Consider the following 19,269-nt stretch of genomic DNA (forward strand, 5'->3'; position numbering starts at 1 on the left):
GGCAGCGGCCATTTTAAGTACAGAATTAGGCCCTCTCCCCCCCCTCTCTTTTCTGGTGTGATAATTGTAGGCTCTGGTGGGTTTTTTTCCTTTTGCAGCTCCCCTTTGTGGATCAGAGTGATTGCTGGGGTTGCAGCAGTTCCTATTTTCTCTTTAATTGAGATTTGGGCTGTGCTCTTCGGTGATCATGTCTGGGCGTAAAGGTGGTGGTAAATCAAAGGGGAAGAAGCCTGCTCCTAAGGCTCCTAGACCACCGCCAAAGCGTCCTCCGCCCCCCTCGTTACTGGATGAGAAGGTGGAGGATGAGGTGAATGCAGTCATTTTTCAGAGACTGCAGGCCTTGGAGCAGGCATCGGGGTTTCCACCTTCTCAGATGCCTAAGAAGGGGCGGGTCCCTAAGCGGGCTTTGCAAGCAGATATATTGACCCGTTTATCTATTTTGGAGGGCAGGTCGTCTGCATCTTCGACTGGAGGAGCTGTAGGGCTTGTTGGCTCCGTCGTCTGGGATACTCGGTGCCGGGTCTGCGTTGGTGCCAGCTCTGCCTCAGGGTAAGTCGGGGGATAATTCGCTGCCTTACACTGGGCCTGTGTGGCCCTAGGGGGCCTTGGGATCTGCGGCTCCTAATGGGGTAGGGGCTGCACCGGGTAGTGCTGGGGCTCCTTCATCTTTAGGTCTGGGGCAACAGGGCAACTGGATGTGGTCACAGGGCCAGTTTGGTCCATTTGGAAATTGGCCGGGTTCTGGGCAGCAGGGGGCAGCAGCGGGGCTGTCGAGTGGATGGGGTTTCCCATCTCCTTACGGGACAGTCACCTTTGGGGCTATGCCCTTTCGTGAGGTTGCCTTGCCCTTGGGGGATCACTTGCTTCCGGCCACAAGGGAAAAATCTTAAAAGGAGAATACGTAGACGTATTCTCCCTCTTATTTAGGGAATTGGAAAAGAAGGACAAGGAGGAGTTGGGTGATAAAGAGAAGGAGAAGCTGCAGAAAAGGAAGGTTGACAGGACCTGGGCCAATTGGCTTCTGGGTTTTTTCATATATGCGGGAGTGATAGCGCATGCGCAGCCCTGGCAGGCCGCTGCGCTGATTCAATATATGGACATCATATACAAGGGGTATACGATGTTCAGCGGCCTGGCCTGGATCCAATACAACCAGGAGTTCAGGATGAGGGCCGCTTTGTACCCTTTACTCCCTTGGGATCGGATTCACCAGCAGTTGTGGCTGCAGGTGATGTCACCTGCTCGGCCCAATTTGGGGGACCGATCCGACAGTGGTCACCTTGTATCCAAGGATTCCTCTTCTCCTTCCAGTGCATCAGTATCCTTCCGCAGCGCTGCAGGGCAGGCGGTTCAGCCCCGCTCGCTCTGCTGGGAGTTTGGGTCCCAGGGGGCGTGCAGTCGTAAAGCTTGCCAGTTCAAGCACGAATGCCCCCTGTGCACTGGCCCTCACTCTTTCAACAACTGTCCAAGAGTCCGGCCGCGCAAGGGTCAGAAAGGATCAGGGGGGGCCCTTCTCAATCTGGAGATAGGCCTCAGCCTGATGAAGGTGGGTCCTCTTGAGGTAGGGCTTCGCAGGTACCCCCGTAAGGGGGACAGTTTATATTTGTTAAAAGTTTTAGTTTCAGGTAGGGATGTTAAGTGATCAGGGGGTAAGGTAGCTCTGAGGTTGAGAAGGGTTGTTGTTCTTCCATTTTGAGTGTAGCCCTCTGGCTCTGGCATGACGTCAATTTTGCGGTTATTTGGAGTGAGGTTTTGTATCCATTTCTTTGAATCGGCGCAGCATATACGGCTGCTGCCCTGGGTTATCCTACTTTGTCCATTCAGCCTTGGCCGGTGGCGGTCTCAGGCTTACAAAGGTTTTATTCGCCCTTTGCTCTGCTGGTAGTTTTATTAGGAGTTTGGGTTTTATAACTTGTTTGTTTTTCCTTTTAGATGCTGTTGTTCCTGGCCGGAGGAGCAGAGTTCTCATCTGCGGGCACAGTCAAGCTCGGAGAACTGCTGTTGGCTCTCAGCTGGGGCTCAGCAAATAAAATATGTTATGGTGAAATGGCGGGGGCGCAGGGGTCTTCAGCGGCCTGGCTGGCTCCCCCCCCCCCTTGTTATTTCATGAGTGTTTGGGCCCTCCTCCGCAGGTAGTAATTTGTTCACCTGGGAGGTAGAGGATTTCAAGTACTTAAGGAACAGATGGTCTGGTACCATTATGGTTTGGTCGGCCATGATTCCGCGCTTGTGTGGCGCAGTGCTTGGAATTCAGCTGGGTTAGCAAGGGCTCGTTACAGAGCGAATAAGGAGATTCGCAAGGTTTTGGAGGGTGGTTGGGCCACTATTTGCCCCATCCAGATATTTCTAAGGAATGTCCTGACCTCTACAGAGGGGATGGGGTACATCTCTCGGAAAAGGGTAATATGCTTTTCCTGAGGGATTTGCGGCAACGGCTTGTGTTGGCGTTGTGCCTTTGGGTGGGTGCTAAGCCCTAAGTAGAGACTTGGCCTTAGTTATGGCAGGTTTTACAGGGTTTATGGCACCATGTGGCCTGGGGAGGACCGGTTAGCCTCCCCCGTTGGGAAGTTTGGTGTGGCCCGAGGTGTGTGAATGCAGACTGTCCTGGAGACTTGATTGGATGGGTGCCTTTCGCTGAGACTTGCGTCTGGTGTTTGGGCCCTCCGGTGCGAGCCTCCCTGCTGGGCCTGCCTGACGGGAGCTGTGACACACAGCTCCGGCTGGGGGGCCGGGACTCTCGCCCGCTGAAAAAGGCAGGGGAGTGGTCTGAGGAGACCCCTGGCCCTGACCTGGCTGCAGTTCGGTTGCCTTTGCCGTTTGCAGTGTTATTCAATAAAAGTGGCCCATATTTTCACCAATATAATTGTGTCCGCCTCTTTATTCCGACTTGGGGGGGCAACTACTAATCCCCCCAATCCCTGGATGCATAACATTTACAGTATGTATATTTCTTTAAAACTTTTGTATCCTACTTTTTGGCCTAAAATAGGTCTATGAAGTGGCTTCTATCAGTTAAAAAAAAACAATATAGTAAAATATAATGAAAGATTATAGTTTTGCTTTGTAGATGGGGGCTGGACTACATTTCATTTATTTAAAAGTAGCCCGAAATACTACAGCGATTTGATATAAACTGAAGGAATTCAGAAAAAAAACGCATCAGTGAGAAACATGGAAGTTTTACTAACAACCTCCCCACCCCACCCCCCTCCCAATCTGCTATATTCTCACCAAAGGAGATAATATACAGAATCAGCTCAAGTAAGTAATTCCATATGATGCTTTGTCACACACATACACACACACAAACAAGGGGGAGCGCTCTTGGCCACAGCTGCCACCTACTTATCCAGCAGACAGACATAACTGCCTGGAGAAACAACATACTATGATGCTAAAACTTAGCAATAGATTACACTGTTATTTGATTAACATGACCTAATAACAGATGTGCGCACATGCTAAATTGTGTGACTGATTGCTGATTTTCCGCAATTCCCTTCACCCTTCAATAGTCTTGTGAAGATGAAGGTCATTCAAATGCAGCTACATCCGAGGCACCAAGTGGAGTTAACAAACCCTAGGACGCATGCATTTTACCTAGCATCTTCATTTCAATTTATGGTAACAAAATGATATTCAGAATGGGAATCCTATTTTGGCTGCTGCCCCAAATAGCAAAAATATGATTGGACCAAATTTTTAAAAGGGCTAATCTCATTCACACAGCCCCCCCCCCCATATAATAACAAAGCAAAGTAATACTAAGCAAAGTAATACTTCTCTATGTCCATTTAAGTCAATTACTAAGCAATATAATTACTAAGCAAAGTAATACTTCTCTATGTCCATTTAAGTCAATTGATTTTAAAAGGTGTAACTGCTTAGAATTGCACTGTAAAACTGATACTTGCCTAGATTTTTTATTCTAAATATGTATAATATATTGGGTTCAATGCATGGATGAGGCGAGGCAGCAGTGATCAAAGCAAACCTCTTTTATTTTTATTAAGTACAGCTTTGCAGTGGCTGAACTCAAGACTGAGGAACTGGGCCAACCAACTATATACACTTCAAAGTTCCAACGCTAGGACACCATTGGATCATTCAAACCAGCAGGGCTGCGGGTTGGTTGTCGGGGTCGTCGGGGCTATCATCCTTGATCTCATCTTCTGCAGTTGCCCGGGACCTTAGCTGGTCGATGTGCCACCTAAGGGTGGACCCGACCTCTGTGGTCACCATGTAGGAGACCGACCCTAAAATCTTGGCGACTTTGGCCAGAATCTCTGTCACCTTCCTCTTCCTTAGAGGGCACTCGTGCTGCCCATTGTTCCCGAGTCCCCAAAGCTCAGTCCTACAGGCTCCAATGAGCCAGGCAGGAACCTATTTATACATGCTATTGATCAGCATACACAACAATATGGTTGCAATTTGTTTTTAGTTGATTCAAAACTAAAGAAACAATTCATAATTCGTTATTTGCCTGGGCTTTTCCGCCCTGACCCATAAGTGCCAATGCTTAGTGCATATTTAATCTCGTGAATTTTTCTATTTTAAGTGATAGCTATAAATCCAGAGGAGGAACTTTAGCAAGTTCTGTAATATTGTCTTTCTTCTTAACCATTGCTCACTGTTTTCCTCTCAGTCACAACCCACTTTTCCTTCTATCAATAGCCATTTCATTACTGAACAAAGTATGTTTTGTTGTTTTTCTTTCTTTTCTTTTTTTAAAAAAAATTACTTTGGCTGTAATTTGAAACCACCAAGGGAAATTACCAAAGTTCACCTAACTGAAGTTTCATTTATAGTGCATAATGCCAAAATCATTGTACTCAAAACACAAGTCTATTTTTTGTGACATCCTTAACACTATAATTTTCCACTTGGAAGAAAGGACATACAACTGCAGTTAAGTTTAGCATTAGTTGTGCTTCCAAAAAACTCTTTCATGTGTAATAATTAACTGGCCTTGTTTAGGTTTAGCATTTGTAAATATGAATATGCATGCACATATATTTGCACATAGACATTTTGGAAAAGGCTGGAATGGAATAGTTGGTCAAGAAGAATGAGCTCACAAATATTACAGAGTCTTTCTTTTCCTTTACAAAGTAAGGACCCATATATTACCAGTTACTGGCATCCTACCTTTTAAAAACCCTGCCTAAAATAAAAAAAACCACTTTTGTGACTGGAGTGAGGTTCCCCCTCCCTTCTTTATGTGTGATTAGGCTTAAGGCTGTGGCCAAAAGAGCCATATCATTAAGGGAAAGGAAAGGAATAGTTGACTTCTACTTCTGCTTGAATTTTTTTATCTTTCTCTACAATTTCTTTAAAGAGTCACAGTACCCCACCCCTGCCTCCCACCCCTTTCTGCCCCATGGGCTAAGCTGGTGGGCGGGGAAGGCATACGTGGTGACACAGAGAGGCTCCATGGCTGCTGTCAATCCAGTTGTTTCCAGAAGGTGGAGCGACTGCAAGCAGGAAACACACAGCCTCTCTGCTCCACTGCACACACCCTCCCTGCTCTCTTGCTTTGCTCAAGGGGGTGGCAGGGGCAGGGGGTACAGTTATTATATATTATATTATTCATTAGAATGAATATATTTAAAGGGTGGTATAATGAAAGGAGAGCCATACTCATAAAATTCCTAGCATATTCATACTTTGTTATCTTTCCTTTGCATTACACCACCCAAGATTGCAGCAGTAGCAGCGGCATCACTAGGGCGGGGCCAAGGGGGCCATCGGCCCTCCCCCAGAGCATTCTCATTGGCCCCAGGCACTGACCCATGGCCCCCCTTCGTCCTGGATTTACCCCCCCCCCCCGCAAGCACCACACGGGAGCCTGAGCATCCCCTTGGAGCCCCTCCGGTCTCTGCTCCTCTTAAATAAGGCGCCCTCCCATCAACGAAGCTGACTCATAGCGCCGGCTGTGAGCGTGCCTTGAAAACCAGGAGCACCTTGATTCAGACAGGCATCCTTTGCAGGTGTGGGGGAGGTCATGGTCCCCCCCCTCCCCGGGTACTAGAAGAAGGGGAACTCTTAAAAGTTACCTAAACGTTCTGCTATTTATATCCCGTTTAAACTTTTTTTTTTCTTTACGCGTCATACATTCACAGGCAGGCAGGCTGAACCCAGAGCAATAAAGTACCAGCTGGATTCAGTAAATCAGTTTTCCCTCTGGCATGGCAGCGGCGGGATAAAAGAAAGGGGTGCAGTTTGGGGGTCCTCTCTTAGGTTAGCTTGGGCCTTAAAGACCCAGGGGAAGGAGAACGATTACCCTCAGGCTTGCGTCTTGGGCGAAAACGCTTGGCGTCTGCACACCCGAGCTTAAATTGGCTCCCCACTCCACCCCACCCCCGAAGCACTATCTCTAGGGCGCATGCTGCAGCTTTTCTCTTGCTGTTCAAAGTTTAAACCGGAGACACGAGCGACGAGCAGACACGTGTAAAAGCCCGCTGTCCGTTTAAACCAGTCAGATCTCACATCCGCGTTAAAAGTATCTTCTGTATTGTATTAACATTCATAGCTGGCCTGAAGATTCAGAGGAGGATTTAAAGTCTGGAAAGCGAAAACATGTTTAGTGTCATTTGGTCGCTTAACCACACCATTTTGTGTCGGCTCGGGCTATGGCTAGGAGACATTTAGAGGCACTCATGTTCTATTCTCCTTTGGTTCCGGCCCTGTTTCGATTCAAATGGAAGTAAAAAGTGTGTGGCAACGTCATATCGAGTTTTGTGCTTGTGCTGGCCGCAAAAACTGTCCAAACCGGGGTGTAAGAGAGACAGAGAGAGAATGTGCATGGGGGGTGGTGGGCTTCCAAAACTCCAACAGGGTTGGATTACGGGGGCTGGTCACGTGACCAGAGAGGGCTGGTCATGTGACCAGAGGGTGGATGAGGGAGGGGCCATGTGAAGTGGGTGGGGTTGTGTGCGGAGGGGGTGACGCAGCCCTCCAAAAGGGGTGATGCCCAATGGGGGGGGTGACTTGAATCAGTTACACCCCAGGGTGCAACCCACCCTAGTGATGCCTCTGAGCAGTAGTGTTTGCAGCTGCATCATCAAAGGCATGCCACAGTCATTTGAATGCAAAAACAGACGAGAGACTGTGGACATGATATCAATGTGGTGTTCTTTGTGCACTTTTCCATATTTCTACCACAGAATTTCCACACCTACTGTAGTTAAGAGAATGCTTTTGCTGCACTGGGAGTCTGTGCCCTCTTGGTAGGAAAGGTGAAATTTCGATTACAGATATGTTGGAGATACCAAAAGAGAATGCTGCCTGAAGTGGCTTTTCCCCAATTTCCCCCTCTCTACACTGCCTGCTTCTCCCTTCCTTTGGGAGCCAAACTGGTTAGCACTTCTTCCCTCTGGATGTCTTGAAACATATCACACTAAGCCGTGTATGCCTGCCTAACAGGACTTACTGAACTCTCACATATACCAATACCTTGTGATAATAGAAAAGGAGGCAAGGGTGCTATGAAGGCAGCAGAGGCAAGAGTTAGTTTGTGGAGAACAGACAGAGGCTGCTGACCCCAAAAGCAACAGCCTGACATGACCATATGACCTTTCCTTATTGTAGAACAACCAGAAATGCTGAAGGCAAAAATCACATCCTCAGCCAGGCATTTTTCATAGCAAAGCAGAAATGGTTGTAACGTAGCAAAACTATATGCATGTATGCAAAGTATGTGCATAAGTCTCTGAGGTTTTATCTCAGCTATTTTATACAAACAGCACCTCCCTGGCACCAGACATGCATAAATAGTGTCAAATGCTGTCTCAGCTTTTAAAAGAAATATGTAATGGGGAAGCTGATCCAAAAACAAGCAGCAGGTAAATGCACAGTGGTCTGAATTATGGCTGCTTCACTGATCACAAAACATAAACATTAAGTATACAGCCTATTAAAGAAAATTCAAAGTGAATATTGATATTGTGAGGGAATTTGTAGTTAAAATGCCTTTATCTCTGTCTTTTCTAAAATATCATGTAAAGACTAAAAATTACGCAAAACCATTCCAGTACTAATCTCTCTCTTTCCCTACAGTGTCTTTAAAATTTATATATATATTCAGGCCTTAGATTCAGTGGGAGCTCACAGGAGAGCAGCTCCAGAACCTCCCTGTCCATTGAATAGTATGTGCAGCTGCATAACAATCCCTGGATGAGCTCCACCACCTATTTTTCTACAAAATAACCCCTGTGTGTGTGTGTATATATATATAAAATCTCTGAAAGTATAGAAACATTTTGATTTATAAAGAATACCACAAAATACCCTCTTTGAAGATACAATTTTGCATAGCAGTAAAAAGTATATTGGGGTAGAATGTTTCTTTATTTGTGCAGAGTAAACATATGCTCACATTAAAAATTTCCTGTTCAGTCTTACATTTTAAATCTTGTTTAATGCTTGCTCACTAGTATCACCTGCTTAATACTGGAAGAAAAGTAACAGTTTTACAAGTATGTACGTTCAAGTAAAGTATTACCTTATTTGCAGTGCTTCCTTAAGAATACTTTCCTAGGAGTAAGCCCCATTGAATAGACCTGAATAACTTTTTGAGTAGGAGGGCTGTCTTTAGGCCAAGATGTTATCTTGCTGATACTTCTGCCAGTTTTCTAATCCCAACCACTTCTGCCCAGAGATACTTTGTGAAAAATGAATGCAAGTCAGAACTATGAATTAAAAAACACTTACCTCTTTAGCTCGGCGATAATATGTAAATGTTGAAATAACTCTCCCAGTGTGCTGAATGTAATTAGTCCTCAGTGCTGAAAACTGTAGAATACAAGGAAATGTAAATGTGTCGTTGTGCTGGAATGCACAGTACAAATGAAATTAGGTGGGGCTGTATTGCTCTGGGTGTAATAGAGCACCTGAGAACCAGACTGACCTGCTTCTCAGCTGTCGTAGTTGAGACATATTCTGACAGAGGACACAGAATTAGACGCTTTCAATATGAAATGGACAGAATTCCACTATTCCAAAGAAAAGGTGCTTTAGATAAGAAGAAATGTGTTTAAACCAGTAGTTTCTTTAGCATTCTTTTATTCCAAAGCTGAAGTCACAAAGGGGTTGTCTTTGCAAGATGAGGAAGTAATATTTTTGCATGTACTTTTTTTAAGGGAGAGTAAATATGAAAATAATTTAGTAAAGTTGTGATTCAACTTTTACTGGGTTGGATTCAGGGGTCATTTCATAGAAAAAGAGGTCCCAGAGCTCATTAGCATAACACATTTGCATATGCCACGCACCCCTGACATCACCAGGTGTACTAAATTATATCAGCTCAGCATCTACCTTAAAATGCTTCTTGAATCATGATTGTCATAATAAAACCATACTCCCATCATACTTTTTAGATTACTTTCTTCGATGTGGCCACAGTGGCATGATGAAGATTTCCATCTGTCTGCTGTATACGTTTGGGTTATTTTCTCTTTTTTTGTGGGGGGGGGGAATATTAGAAAGTTTGTCAGATCGTAGAGTTCAGCAGAATTCTCACAGGGGGGTTGAACAATGGAGCCCAGAAGCAAGAATTTATTTTGGGGAGAGGGGGGAGTAAAAAAGAAAGGGGGAGAGGGGGGAGTAAAAATGTTGAAGTTCCAGAGCTCTGCTCCTGTGAGCTCCTGCCCAAAATGAGGCCTGGTTGGATCTAAGAGGCAGCATTCTGATCAAGAATCAATTTCTCTTCCTTAGACAACCCCCACTGTCATAGGAAAAGGTGCTCCTGAAGATTTGGGAGCATCTTGAAGGGGAAATCTACAGAAACTGCAGACTTCCCCATGTGCAAGAGAAAATACTGCCCAATTGTTCAATAGCTATGGGTGGGGCATAGAATTTTCCTAGAATCATAGTTGAGACAACAGAGATTAGTTTCCCTGGGGGGAAATGGCAACTTCAGAGGTGGACTTTCAGGTATTCCATCCCAGAACTCTTTTTCCTTCCAAAACTCTACCCTCCCCAAGCACCATTCCCAAATCTTCAGGAATCCCCCAAGCCAGAGTTGGCAATCTTACCAGGGGCATCTTTAAATCAAACACATGCCCTCTTAATCCATTTTTAATTTAACAAACACTGCAATCAAAAGGCATATGTACAGTACCCAGATTCCTCCTTTTAAACAACTCTTCATGGTTCAGGTGCCTAATGCTCTCTATTCACTGTGGGTTTAAAGAAAATGTTGGAAAATCTAATCTTGCCAGTCTCAAAGCAGTCCATTTAAGTACATACCGTTAATATCTGCCAGGGCAGACACATCTCCCAGAGGGCATGACTTGTTCCATGTATGAGGTGTATTTACAATGTGCAATTTAACACAGATCTAATCAAGATTATAGTATTCCTGGCTGTTCTTTTCCAAATGTACTCTGCATCGATAATGTGTGGGGAAAGGGACTCCAGTGCTATAGGAATGTGTGGTTAGTAAGTGGAACAGTCTGGTTAGTTTCCACTCAGGATTCTTGAAAACCATAAATACTGTTTATACACCTTCAGTATTTTTAAGTGAGAAATCCATATAGCTGCGTGTAGTGATATTAAAGGCAAAATATGCTACATCTATACATGGTTTTTTCTAGTCACAGTCTATTACAAGAACCTGACATTCATTTTATGACACTGGTGCTGATCTTGTGGAGTGTTGTGGTACTTAGGGATTTATGGTTTTCAACATGTTAATGCCAGATCACAAACTTGGAAGAAGTCCATGAGATGCGGTCATGAAAGAACCTAGTTTCAAGACAGGAATGGGTATAAATCAAGCCACAAAGCAAAATTCATCACAAGCTGAAGCCAGGGCCTTGCTTCATTCAGCCAAATGTCTTTCCTTGTATTTTTAAAATGCAACTCTGACTGCAGCAATTAGGGGTGCAGCGAAGTCTGAACATAGCAAAAAGCATTCTAGGATCACCTAGACTTCCCTTTCTCCAAGACTGAAGCAAACTTGCTTAACACCGGCCCATAGCCATGGAGGGCTTGTGGGTGTACTGCCCCAGACGTCCAGACGGCCCTCTGGGGTGCAACTTGCTTTTTTTCCCTCTCTTTTTTTGCCATGGCTGAGCTGGTGAAGCATCATCAGTGGCTGAGCAGGGCACAGTGCATTGCAGCAGCAAAAGCAGCAGGTGGAAACGAGGGAAGGGGATGCTGCATGGAATGGGCTGGGGAGGGGGTGATGGATGGAGCTGCTGGCTGCAAAGCACCAGTGTGAGAGAAAGGGAGGTGGAAGTAAACCCCCCTGCTTGCACGCAATGTGCAGTCCCTTCTTGACTCCAGCATTTTAGGGTTGGCTGCCTTGACTTGGCCACTTTCAGAGCCTCTAGCTGTTGCCCCTACCCCAAAAGCTTCTGAAAAGCATCAAGCCCCACGGTGGATAGGAAAGGGTGCCTCTTGACTTTTTAAAAAGCCCCTCAACTTTAAAAATCCTAGCTATGCCACTGGCTTAACAGATCATACAACCAAGCCTGAAACCTGCTTCAGTAATTGCCAGTCTGCAGGTCATTTTCTCCAATAGTCTAGTCTTTCTCTCTTCCTTTCCTTATACCCAGCTCAGCCAAATCTTGCAAAGCAATAGTTAGGCTGCTGCAGCAAGATAAAACCAACTTTCCCTCCTTTAATTTCTCTCCCTCTTTTCCATATGTTTTTCATTCATTTTGGTCATCCTTAACCTAATTTTTCCATGTACCCCACTCCTTTTATTTTCACTTCTTTATTTGAAGACTTTCTCATCCCTATCCTGCTTGGTGACTGAATGTATTTAAGAGTAGTATAGCAGCAACTTGTTAATATGAACAGAAGGCACTGGGTTTGCTGGGTACTGTACATTGTACTGGTTCTGCTGAGCTTCCAACTCCTCCACCCTTGCTTGGACTGTGATTTTGTGCTTGACATCAGCTGGCATTGACACAATGGCACTGGGTTTTGCTGGACACTCTATGATTCCACTGGTACTGCTGTTTACTCCATAAATTGCACTGGTTCTGCTGTGCTTGTTTGGAATGGTCAGCTTTTGGGCTTCAGAATGGAGAACAGAAGCCCTTCAAGTACCTGCACAGAACTCAAGTGGTATGATGGGTTTTTGTTGTTGTTGTTTTTTTGCTGTCAAGTCACAGCTGATTTATGGTGACCCTGTAGGATTTTCAAGGCAAAAGACATTTGGAAGAGGTTTGCCATTTCCTGCCTTCACTGTGGCCCTACTTAGCTTCTGAGATCTTATGAGATCAAGCTATCCTCAGGGGTAGGCTGAGAGTAATGTGACTGACCCAAAATCTCCCAGCAAGCTTCCATGGCACAAATGGGAATTTGAACCTGGATTTCCCTGATTCTAGTCTGACACTTTATCTACTACACCACACTGGCTCTCATAGTTTGTTCAAATATGTATCTTTTTTACAGGCATGGTTATATATGAATTTAAATAAAAGAAATTTTTCACTGTCTGCATTTCTTTTCTGGTCACTGAAACAAAGATCCATTCCACAGTAGCAGTTGCTTCATCCCCAGACTTCTGCTTTCCCAGAATCAAGTGATTAATTTCCCACCAATTGCTGTGCAGCCACATGCTGACCTGCAGATCCCTCCAATTCCCCTGCATCTTCTTGAACAAAGTCTGGGTCTGTTTTTCATGGTTTCTATAAACCCCATTTAAAATGACTGCAGTTTCTTCCAATGGGGTTTGCAAGGCTACAACCCTTGAAATGATTTGGTTTGTGAAAAAAAAAAAATTCTGGTTAAATTTTGCAAATGACATGAACTGCATTTTTCCAGTTTGTGCCCATCCCTAATCAAGACCTTAATCTTAGTTATGCAGAAAGAACATTCAATATCTGCCATTTTACCATCTTCATCTGCCCTGCAACTCGACAGAAAGGTAGAGTGGGCTCAAACATGGGAAAACATTCATAGTACAAATATTGTCCTGTGCAGTTGGTTCCCTAGTAAATAATATTTTAAGCATCATATTTTAGTAAATAATATTTTAATATTTTAAGCATCATATTGTGACTAATAAGTGTCTCTGCACTACTGAAGCTCTCCAAAACTTGGCATGGTTTTCTGGAGAATCCTTAGAACAGACACTAAGATAATAAGAATAAATCCGGGGAAGAGTAAAAGCCTATAAATGTCAATTAACCTTTTTGTTTTGAATTCATTCAGAACTTTTACAAAATCAAGATACATAAACTATGTCCCATGGTTTTCTTGTGTGAAAGCAAATTTGGCTTTATCATTTATCATTTAGTTCATTTATCATTTAGTTCTTAGCAGGGGTCATTTTATAGAAAAATAGGTGGTGGAGCTCATTACCACAACTCATTAGCATATCCCCCCGCCACCAAAAGCAACCTTATGCAAGAAAGGAGAGCCCTGGGCAAGCGAGGCCTGCTTGGGCTGGCTAGAGATCCAGTCAGCCAAAGCAGACCTCGCTCGCCTGTGGCTCTCCTGGGCTGCCCCCCTCCTAGTCAAAAGGCCACTATACTACCTGCCACCCAAAATCACATAAGAAGAGGAGAAAGGGTGGTGCAGGCTTCTCCAGGGGTTAATGAGGGCTGCTGGGGGCATGGCAAAGCTGGCTGACCGCCCACTCTCCTAATCCAGGGATTGTTATGCAGCTGCACCTACTATTCAATGGACAAGATAGGTGGGGAGGAAGACGGGGGGCCCTCAGAAAGGTTCAAGAGCTGCGCTCCTGTGAGCTCCTGCTGAATCTGAGGCCTGGTTCTTAGAATAATCTTGTGTGAAAACCTATCCAGTGCTTTCAAATAAAGCATGTGGTACTATGAAACTTTTGTACCAAAAGCCAGTATGAGTTACAATGGCAGCACAGAAAACCTACATTTAGAAGGAGACGCCACAGGAATAATATTTCATAGTTTCCAGATTCAGTTGTATTATACACAAGGGCTCTGAGACTGGGAGAACCCCAACTAGATGGTCTAGTAAGTTTTACAGTATTCTAAAAGCAATTCAATCATTTGTGTTCCTTGATCACTTTTAGAAGTTGGAATGTTGGTGTTATAAATTAAGGCTTGATTATGATATTAACATATACCTAATCCTTTTCATAGCTACAGTTTTCTTAGAGTTTTGGAAAAGACGGAGAGCTGTACTGACCTATGACTGGGATCTAATAGACTGGGAGGATGAAGAGGTAAGGTTCTCAAGAGATAGTATATAATGGGTAGTGGTAAAATATTGCCAGTTGGAATAATAACATTGCATCTGATGCTGATTTGCAGTTTAAGTGCTTTGGCTCAGAACTGAGTTTTGCTTGATTTTTCTACTTCTAATATGATAGTGACTAATTCCACACAGGGATTATTCCTGACATGGACAAAAGAGAGCCATCCATACACATCATGCCCAATTTTGGAATGACAAGATCCTTTTTTTGGTTTTCTTCTCTTTACTCCCAAGAAAATATAGACCTCATTTTCTTCAAAGTAAACAAGAAAGTGTGGGGTGACTGGGGGCAGATTGCCATCTGGAGATTCCCATGTAGCCACCACTGGGAGGGAGAATGGAGCTGAGCTCCACCTTCAAAATGGCTGAGTTAAACTCTGCGTTCTAAGCCCTATGGGGAATAGGCAGAATAGAAATATACTAAAATAAAATAAAATAAAATAAATAAATTCTCACCCTTTCAGGTGGGATAAAGAAAAGAAAGAAAAAACTTTAAAGGGCTTTTAGCGGGAGGTTGCAGGCTTTATTGGGGGGCTGTGCAAAACACATATATGACAGGGAAGAACGGTGACAGAATGGGGTATGTGGATTTTGTTTTCTTCCATTCCTGTGGTGCTTGATGCTTCCCCTGTGTGGAAGCAGTCAATATGAGGCAGAGAAACTTTTAAATATATAATATTAAGAAGAACAATGGAAACCTTCGTGGTTATAGCAAGGTATGAGAGAATTAGACCATGATTCTATGCAAGTTCATGAAGAAGGCTTGGAGGGCAGTGGCAATGGTGAGACCAGTTCCCAGAAGGAACAGTTAGTATTGGAATGTTGTAGTATTTGGTCATGATAATATGATACATTTTTCACATCTGCCCATTGGAACATTGTTAGTATATGTGCAGGCATCAGACCACTGCTGACAGCACAGGATCTAAATGACAGTAGATGATCTGGCTGGCAGGGGCAGTTGTCAGACTGCCAGATTGCATCAGCCAGGCTGAGGTGAGCGTGACTCAGCACAAACCTGATTGGTCCATCACCTGGAAGAATTGTATAAATGTACAGAAGTACTTCACTACTTGTGGAGGTTGGATGGTGAATTGTTAGCGGAGCATTTTGACAGTCTGTATCATAATTGTAAATAAAGTGTATATAGCTAGTTTAAACACAGCTGTGTACAGGACTGGATTTATTGGCGTCTTCAGAGCTCTTACTCAGTAAACGCGGAAGACCAACACGGTCTAGCTAAGATAGAAATGAACTGCATATCTGTTAAGAGGAGAAAATTTGTGGTTCCATTTAGATAACCCTCAAGATTTCCATTGTCTTGTGCCATGAAACACCCATTCTGATTTTTCTCATTTATGTATAAATGAACACATAGAAGGGGTTATCAGGGTCACACCCATTGAACCTGCCCCAAGCCTCATGTATTCAAAGGTACTACTTGCTCAGAGCCTTTATTCATATGCACAATGCTCATATTATTCTCTACACACATGGGAATCTCCATTTTCCAAGCTTTCAGTACTGAATAGCACACACTGGAACACCTATGTAAGCAGGTTCTGTGGAAATGATACCTTTGGATGCATCACGAGAAGGGCAACCAGAGATAAACCTGATCACACAGCTATGCAGTCATTTATACCCTAATAAACATCCGAAAAGGGTGAATTTACCATACTTTATAAATGAATAGTCTCTGCTGTTTTCAGCTCTTGATTTCTCTAATTGCACTAAAAATCCCTTTTGATTTTCAGGGTTCTTGCAGTGCAGTTTTGTATGAGAATGTTAAATTCAAAAATAATGTAAACGTTGGTTTCTGATGTATATTCAGCATGTGAATAGTACCAATAAAATCAACATTATGCCAGATGTATATGCTCTTTATCTCACTCTGAACTGAAAGAAATCTTTGTAATTGCAGGAAGAGCTTCGCCCCCAGTTTGAAGCAAAATATTCCCAAGTGGAACGAGTCAATCCCATAACAGGGAAGCCTGAACCTTTTCAACCATTCCCTGACAAACTTAGTCGACTGATGGTGTCTGTGTCAGGAATATTCTTCATGGTAAAGACTCTAAAAATGATAGAAATTTTGTAAATGTCTTGTGGACTATTTCATGACAACATAAATTGCAAAGAGAATAAATTTAGGGCAACTACTGTAAAATAAGAGAACAAAGATCAATGTTGGTGATTCATGTCTTAGACCTAGACAATTCTGGAAAAAATGCAGTTATGAATATTTAAATTTCAACTATGTAATACTTCCGTCAGAACACTGAGTTCTTTAAATAAATGAGATGAGTTTAAAAGTTCTTTAAAGAGTACTTTCATAAACTTCTTGCAGATGTAGTTTATTTGTAAGATGTCCATTTTTAATAAGTATATTCAATTTTCTGTCTACAGATATCATTAGTACTCACAGCTGTATTTGCAGTTGTAGTATATCGCTTGGTGGCTATGGAACAGTTTGCCTCTTTCCAGTGGTATTTTATCAAAAAGTACTGGCAGTTTGCAACATCAGGCACTGGAGTCTGCATCAACTTTATGATTATCATGTCACTTAATGTTGTAAGTTCTTGATTTTCAGTGATTTACAAAGAATGATCCAAACAACATATCTATTATTGAAATATTGAACTGGTCTATCTAGAAGTGGTGTGATCTAAGCTAAATGAAAATAAAATTATTCTAGTATACTATCTAATATTGCTTATATTCTAAGCAATTTTATATGCAATTTGCCCCACGCACCATGTAAATGAATACTCAAGGCAATAGTTTGGGCTTAACTAGATTATTTAATTAATTAAACTATGTTATACTATTGAATATGCTTACATATTTAAAGAGATAGGTTGTGCTGGGTAGCCTGGCTGGGCTGCCTTTGTTGGGCAGTCCCACCATGACATCCAGTGTCTTTCACTAGCCTTGTTTATCATCATCTGCACACAGTGTGTCAAGAGTTGCACAGCGCAAGAGTTGTACAGTGCTAGCCCCCTTCCATGAAGCACCTCACATACACTACCAGGTTCAGCAAGATGTTGCTCAGCACCAAGGGCTCACCTTCCCAGTTGCACCCCACCACACAGCCAGTGATGCACTGTTCCAGACACACTCTCCCCCACTTTAGATGTCTCTGGGTGTTTGCCAGTCATCCCTATCTATCCTGACTGGCCTATTCTATCCCTGCAAAACTAGTTTTGACTAACCAGTCAACTGACCAAGCCTATTTAGCCCAACTCCACTATGGTATTATGAAGCTGGCAAAAAAAGGGGGGCTCCCTTTATAGCCCATCCATGGAACACCACACACACACACCCTGAAGTTCTGACTTGGACTCAACAGGCTACCAGCTAATCCTGTATTGTCTAAAAGGAGGGTCAGTGGGTTAGCAGCCAACAACAAAAGGCTGGCTGGAGGGGCAGGGGTAGATAGAATATAAGCTTGCAAGCTGCAGCTTCCAACTGGCTATCCTGCATAAGTTGGCTTCTCTTATGTTCTATGTTCTTAATTCAACATGTAGGATACAGGACACACCTAAATAAAAGTGAATGGTGCAACAAGATTATCTCTTAATTTTTTAAGCATTTTAGCCTCCGTTTTATTATTTGAGAATCTCAGCACTAGGCCATATTTTCCAGGCTTTGCAGTATACCTCTGTGATCTCCAGTGCTGCTGCTGATTCTTCATTTTGTAAAATGTTTTCTTCTAAATGTCTTCCTAACAAATATCTACTAAACAAGGCAAAGCTCATGTATCCTAGCAATCTGCAGCATTATGCTTATCAGTGGCATTGTGTACTAAATGCTCTGATAAGTAGATTTGTCTAGGCTTTTGTAATGTTATTTGAAGTTCCACATTTGTAACATGGCAAGTTTAGACACGTTGGTGAGAAAAACAAAACTTACAAATGCAGAGATACTCCAGGAAACGAATTTCAGTTTTACATCTAGCCATGCCCTAGGGCTGAGGTTCAAGTTTATAGTGTGGGCAGAGAGTTTAATTTCACTCATCTTTCTTTGCCTCCCAGTACACACATAAACCAGAAATTCCTGTCTAGTGACGTCTTTCTAGTAGAAATGAGTCATATAGTGTAAGTATACGTATAATATGTTATATAAGGAGTACCCATCATCACAGTGCATTATTTTATTTAGAGACATATCAGACTTATCATATGCACAGTATTTTGGATACTATAATTTCGGATATATTATCATCATTGATGGTAGAAAAAAGTGGGAGTTTCAGCCAATTCTTCCCTACCACTGCAGACTCCCACTCTTCCCCCTTGCTGTTCCTGAGGGTCCTCTGCCCTCACTGAGGGCAACAGCTGAGGGAAATAGTGGACTGTAACAGGTCACGAAGCAGGACACAAAGGCAGGAAAGTTCCATTCTGTCAGTAGTGCCCCACTGCCTGACTTTAGACACGGTCTACTTAATTTTAGCTTGATGGGAGGGGGTTTCTTCTAACAGTTATTAAGTTGCATCTTTCAAAGCAAAAAATAAAGATATGGCATTTTGTCTGACAGGCCGGTAATGAGAGAAATCCAAGGCAGATAATAAAAAGCACGAAACTATGAGTATTTCTCATTAAAAGCGTAAGATCTAGACCATCTTTTCCTTCACATACCATTCTTTAATAGGACACTTTTTTCTTCGCCTTACATAGAGATGAACTCATATGATTTATTTCAGCATTGCTGGTAAAGAGCAATTGAAGTAGAAATGCATTTTTATTTTAACTCCTGGGGTTAGGGAAGGTAACATTTTCCTTCATTTTTTAGAGTTTCATAACTAAATAATTTCCTTTTTGAAATTGTATTTTTAATTCCTATGTTTTTCTCAACTTTGTTTTAGGTATATGAAAAGGTTGCCTATCTCTTAACAGATTTAGGTAGGTAGTTGCACTGATACATTAAATATTGCTGTGATGCTTCATTTCTCTGTGGTTAGGAAAGAGTGGACAAAGTACTTAACAGAAATACATTATCATAATGTAGGGTTGCCAAGTCCAATTCAAGAAATATCTGGGGACTTTGGGGGTGGAGCCAGGAGACATTGGGGGC

General features: G+C 43.0%; 1 protein-coding gene across 2 annotated transcripts in view; it reads left to right on the forward strand.

The window, feature by feature from the left end:
• The window catches only part of ANO3 (anoctamin 3), a 328,242-nt gene that overhangs the window by 267,933 nt on the left and 41,040 nt on the right, over positions 1 to 19,269 (forward strand). For both annotated transcript variants that reach the window (XM_060262282.1, XM_060262283.1), the window contains 4 exons: positions 14,082 to 14,164; positions 16,121 to 16,261; positions 16,603 to 16,767; positions 19,061 to 19,097. In XM_060262282.1, coding sequence (XP_060118265.1) covers positions 14,082 to 14,164; positions 16,121 to 16,261; positions 16,603 to 16,767; positions 19,061 to 19,097 — 426 coding nt within the window. The remainder of the gene's footprint in view (positions 1 to 14,081; positions 14,165 to 16,120; positions 16,262 to 16,602; positions 16,768 to 19,060; positions 19,098 to 19,269) is intronic.

This window comes from Heteronotia binoei, chromosome 21, assembly GCF_032191835.1.
Source record: "Heteronotia binoei isolate CCM8104 ecotype False Entrance Well chromosome 21, APGP_CSIRO_Hbin_v1, whole genome shotgun sequence".
NCBI lineage: Eukaryota > Metazoa > Chordata > Lepidosauria > Squamata > Gekkonidae > Heteronotia > Heteronotia binoei.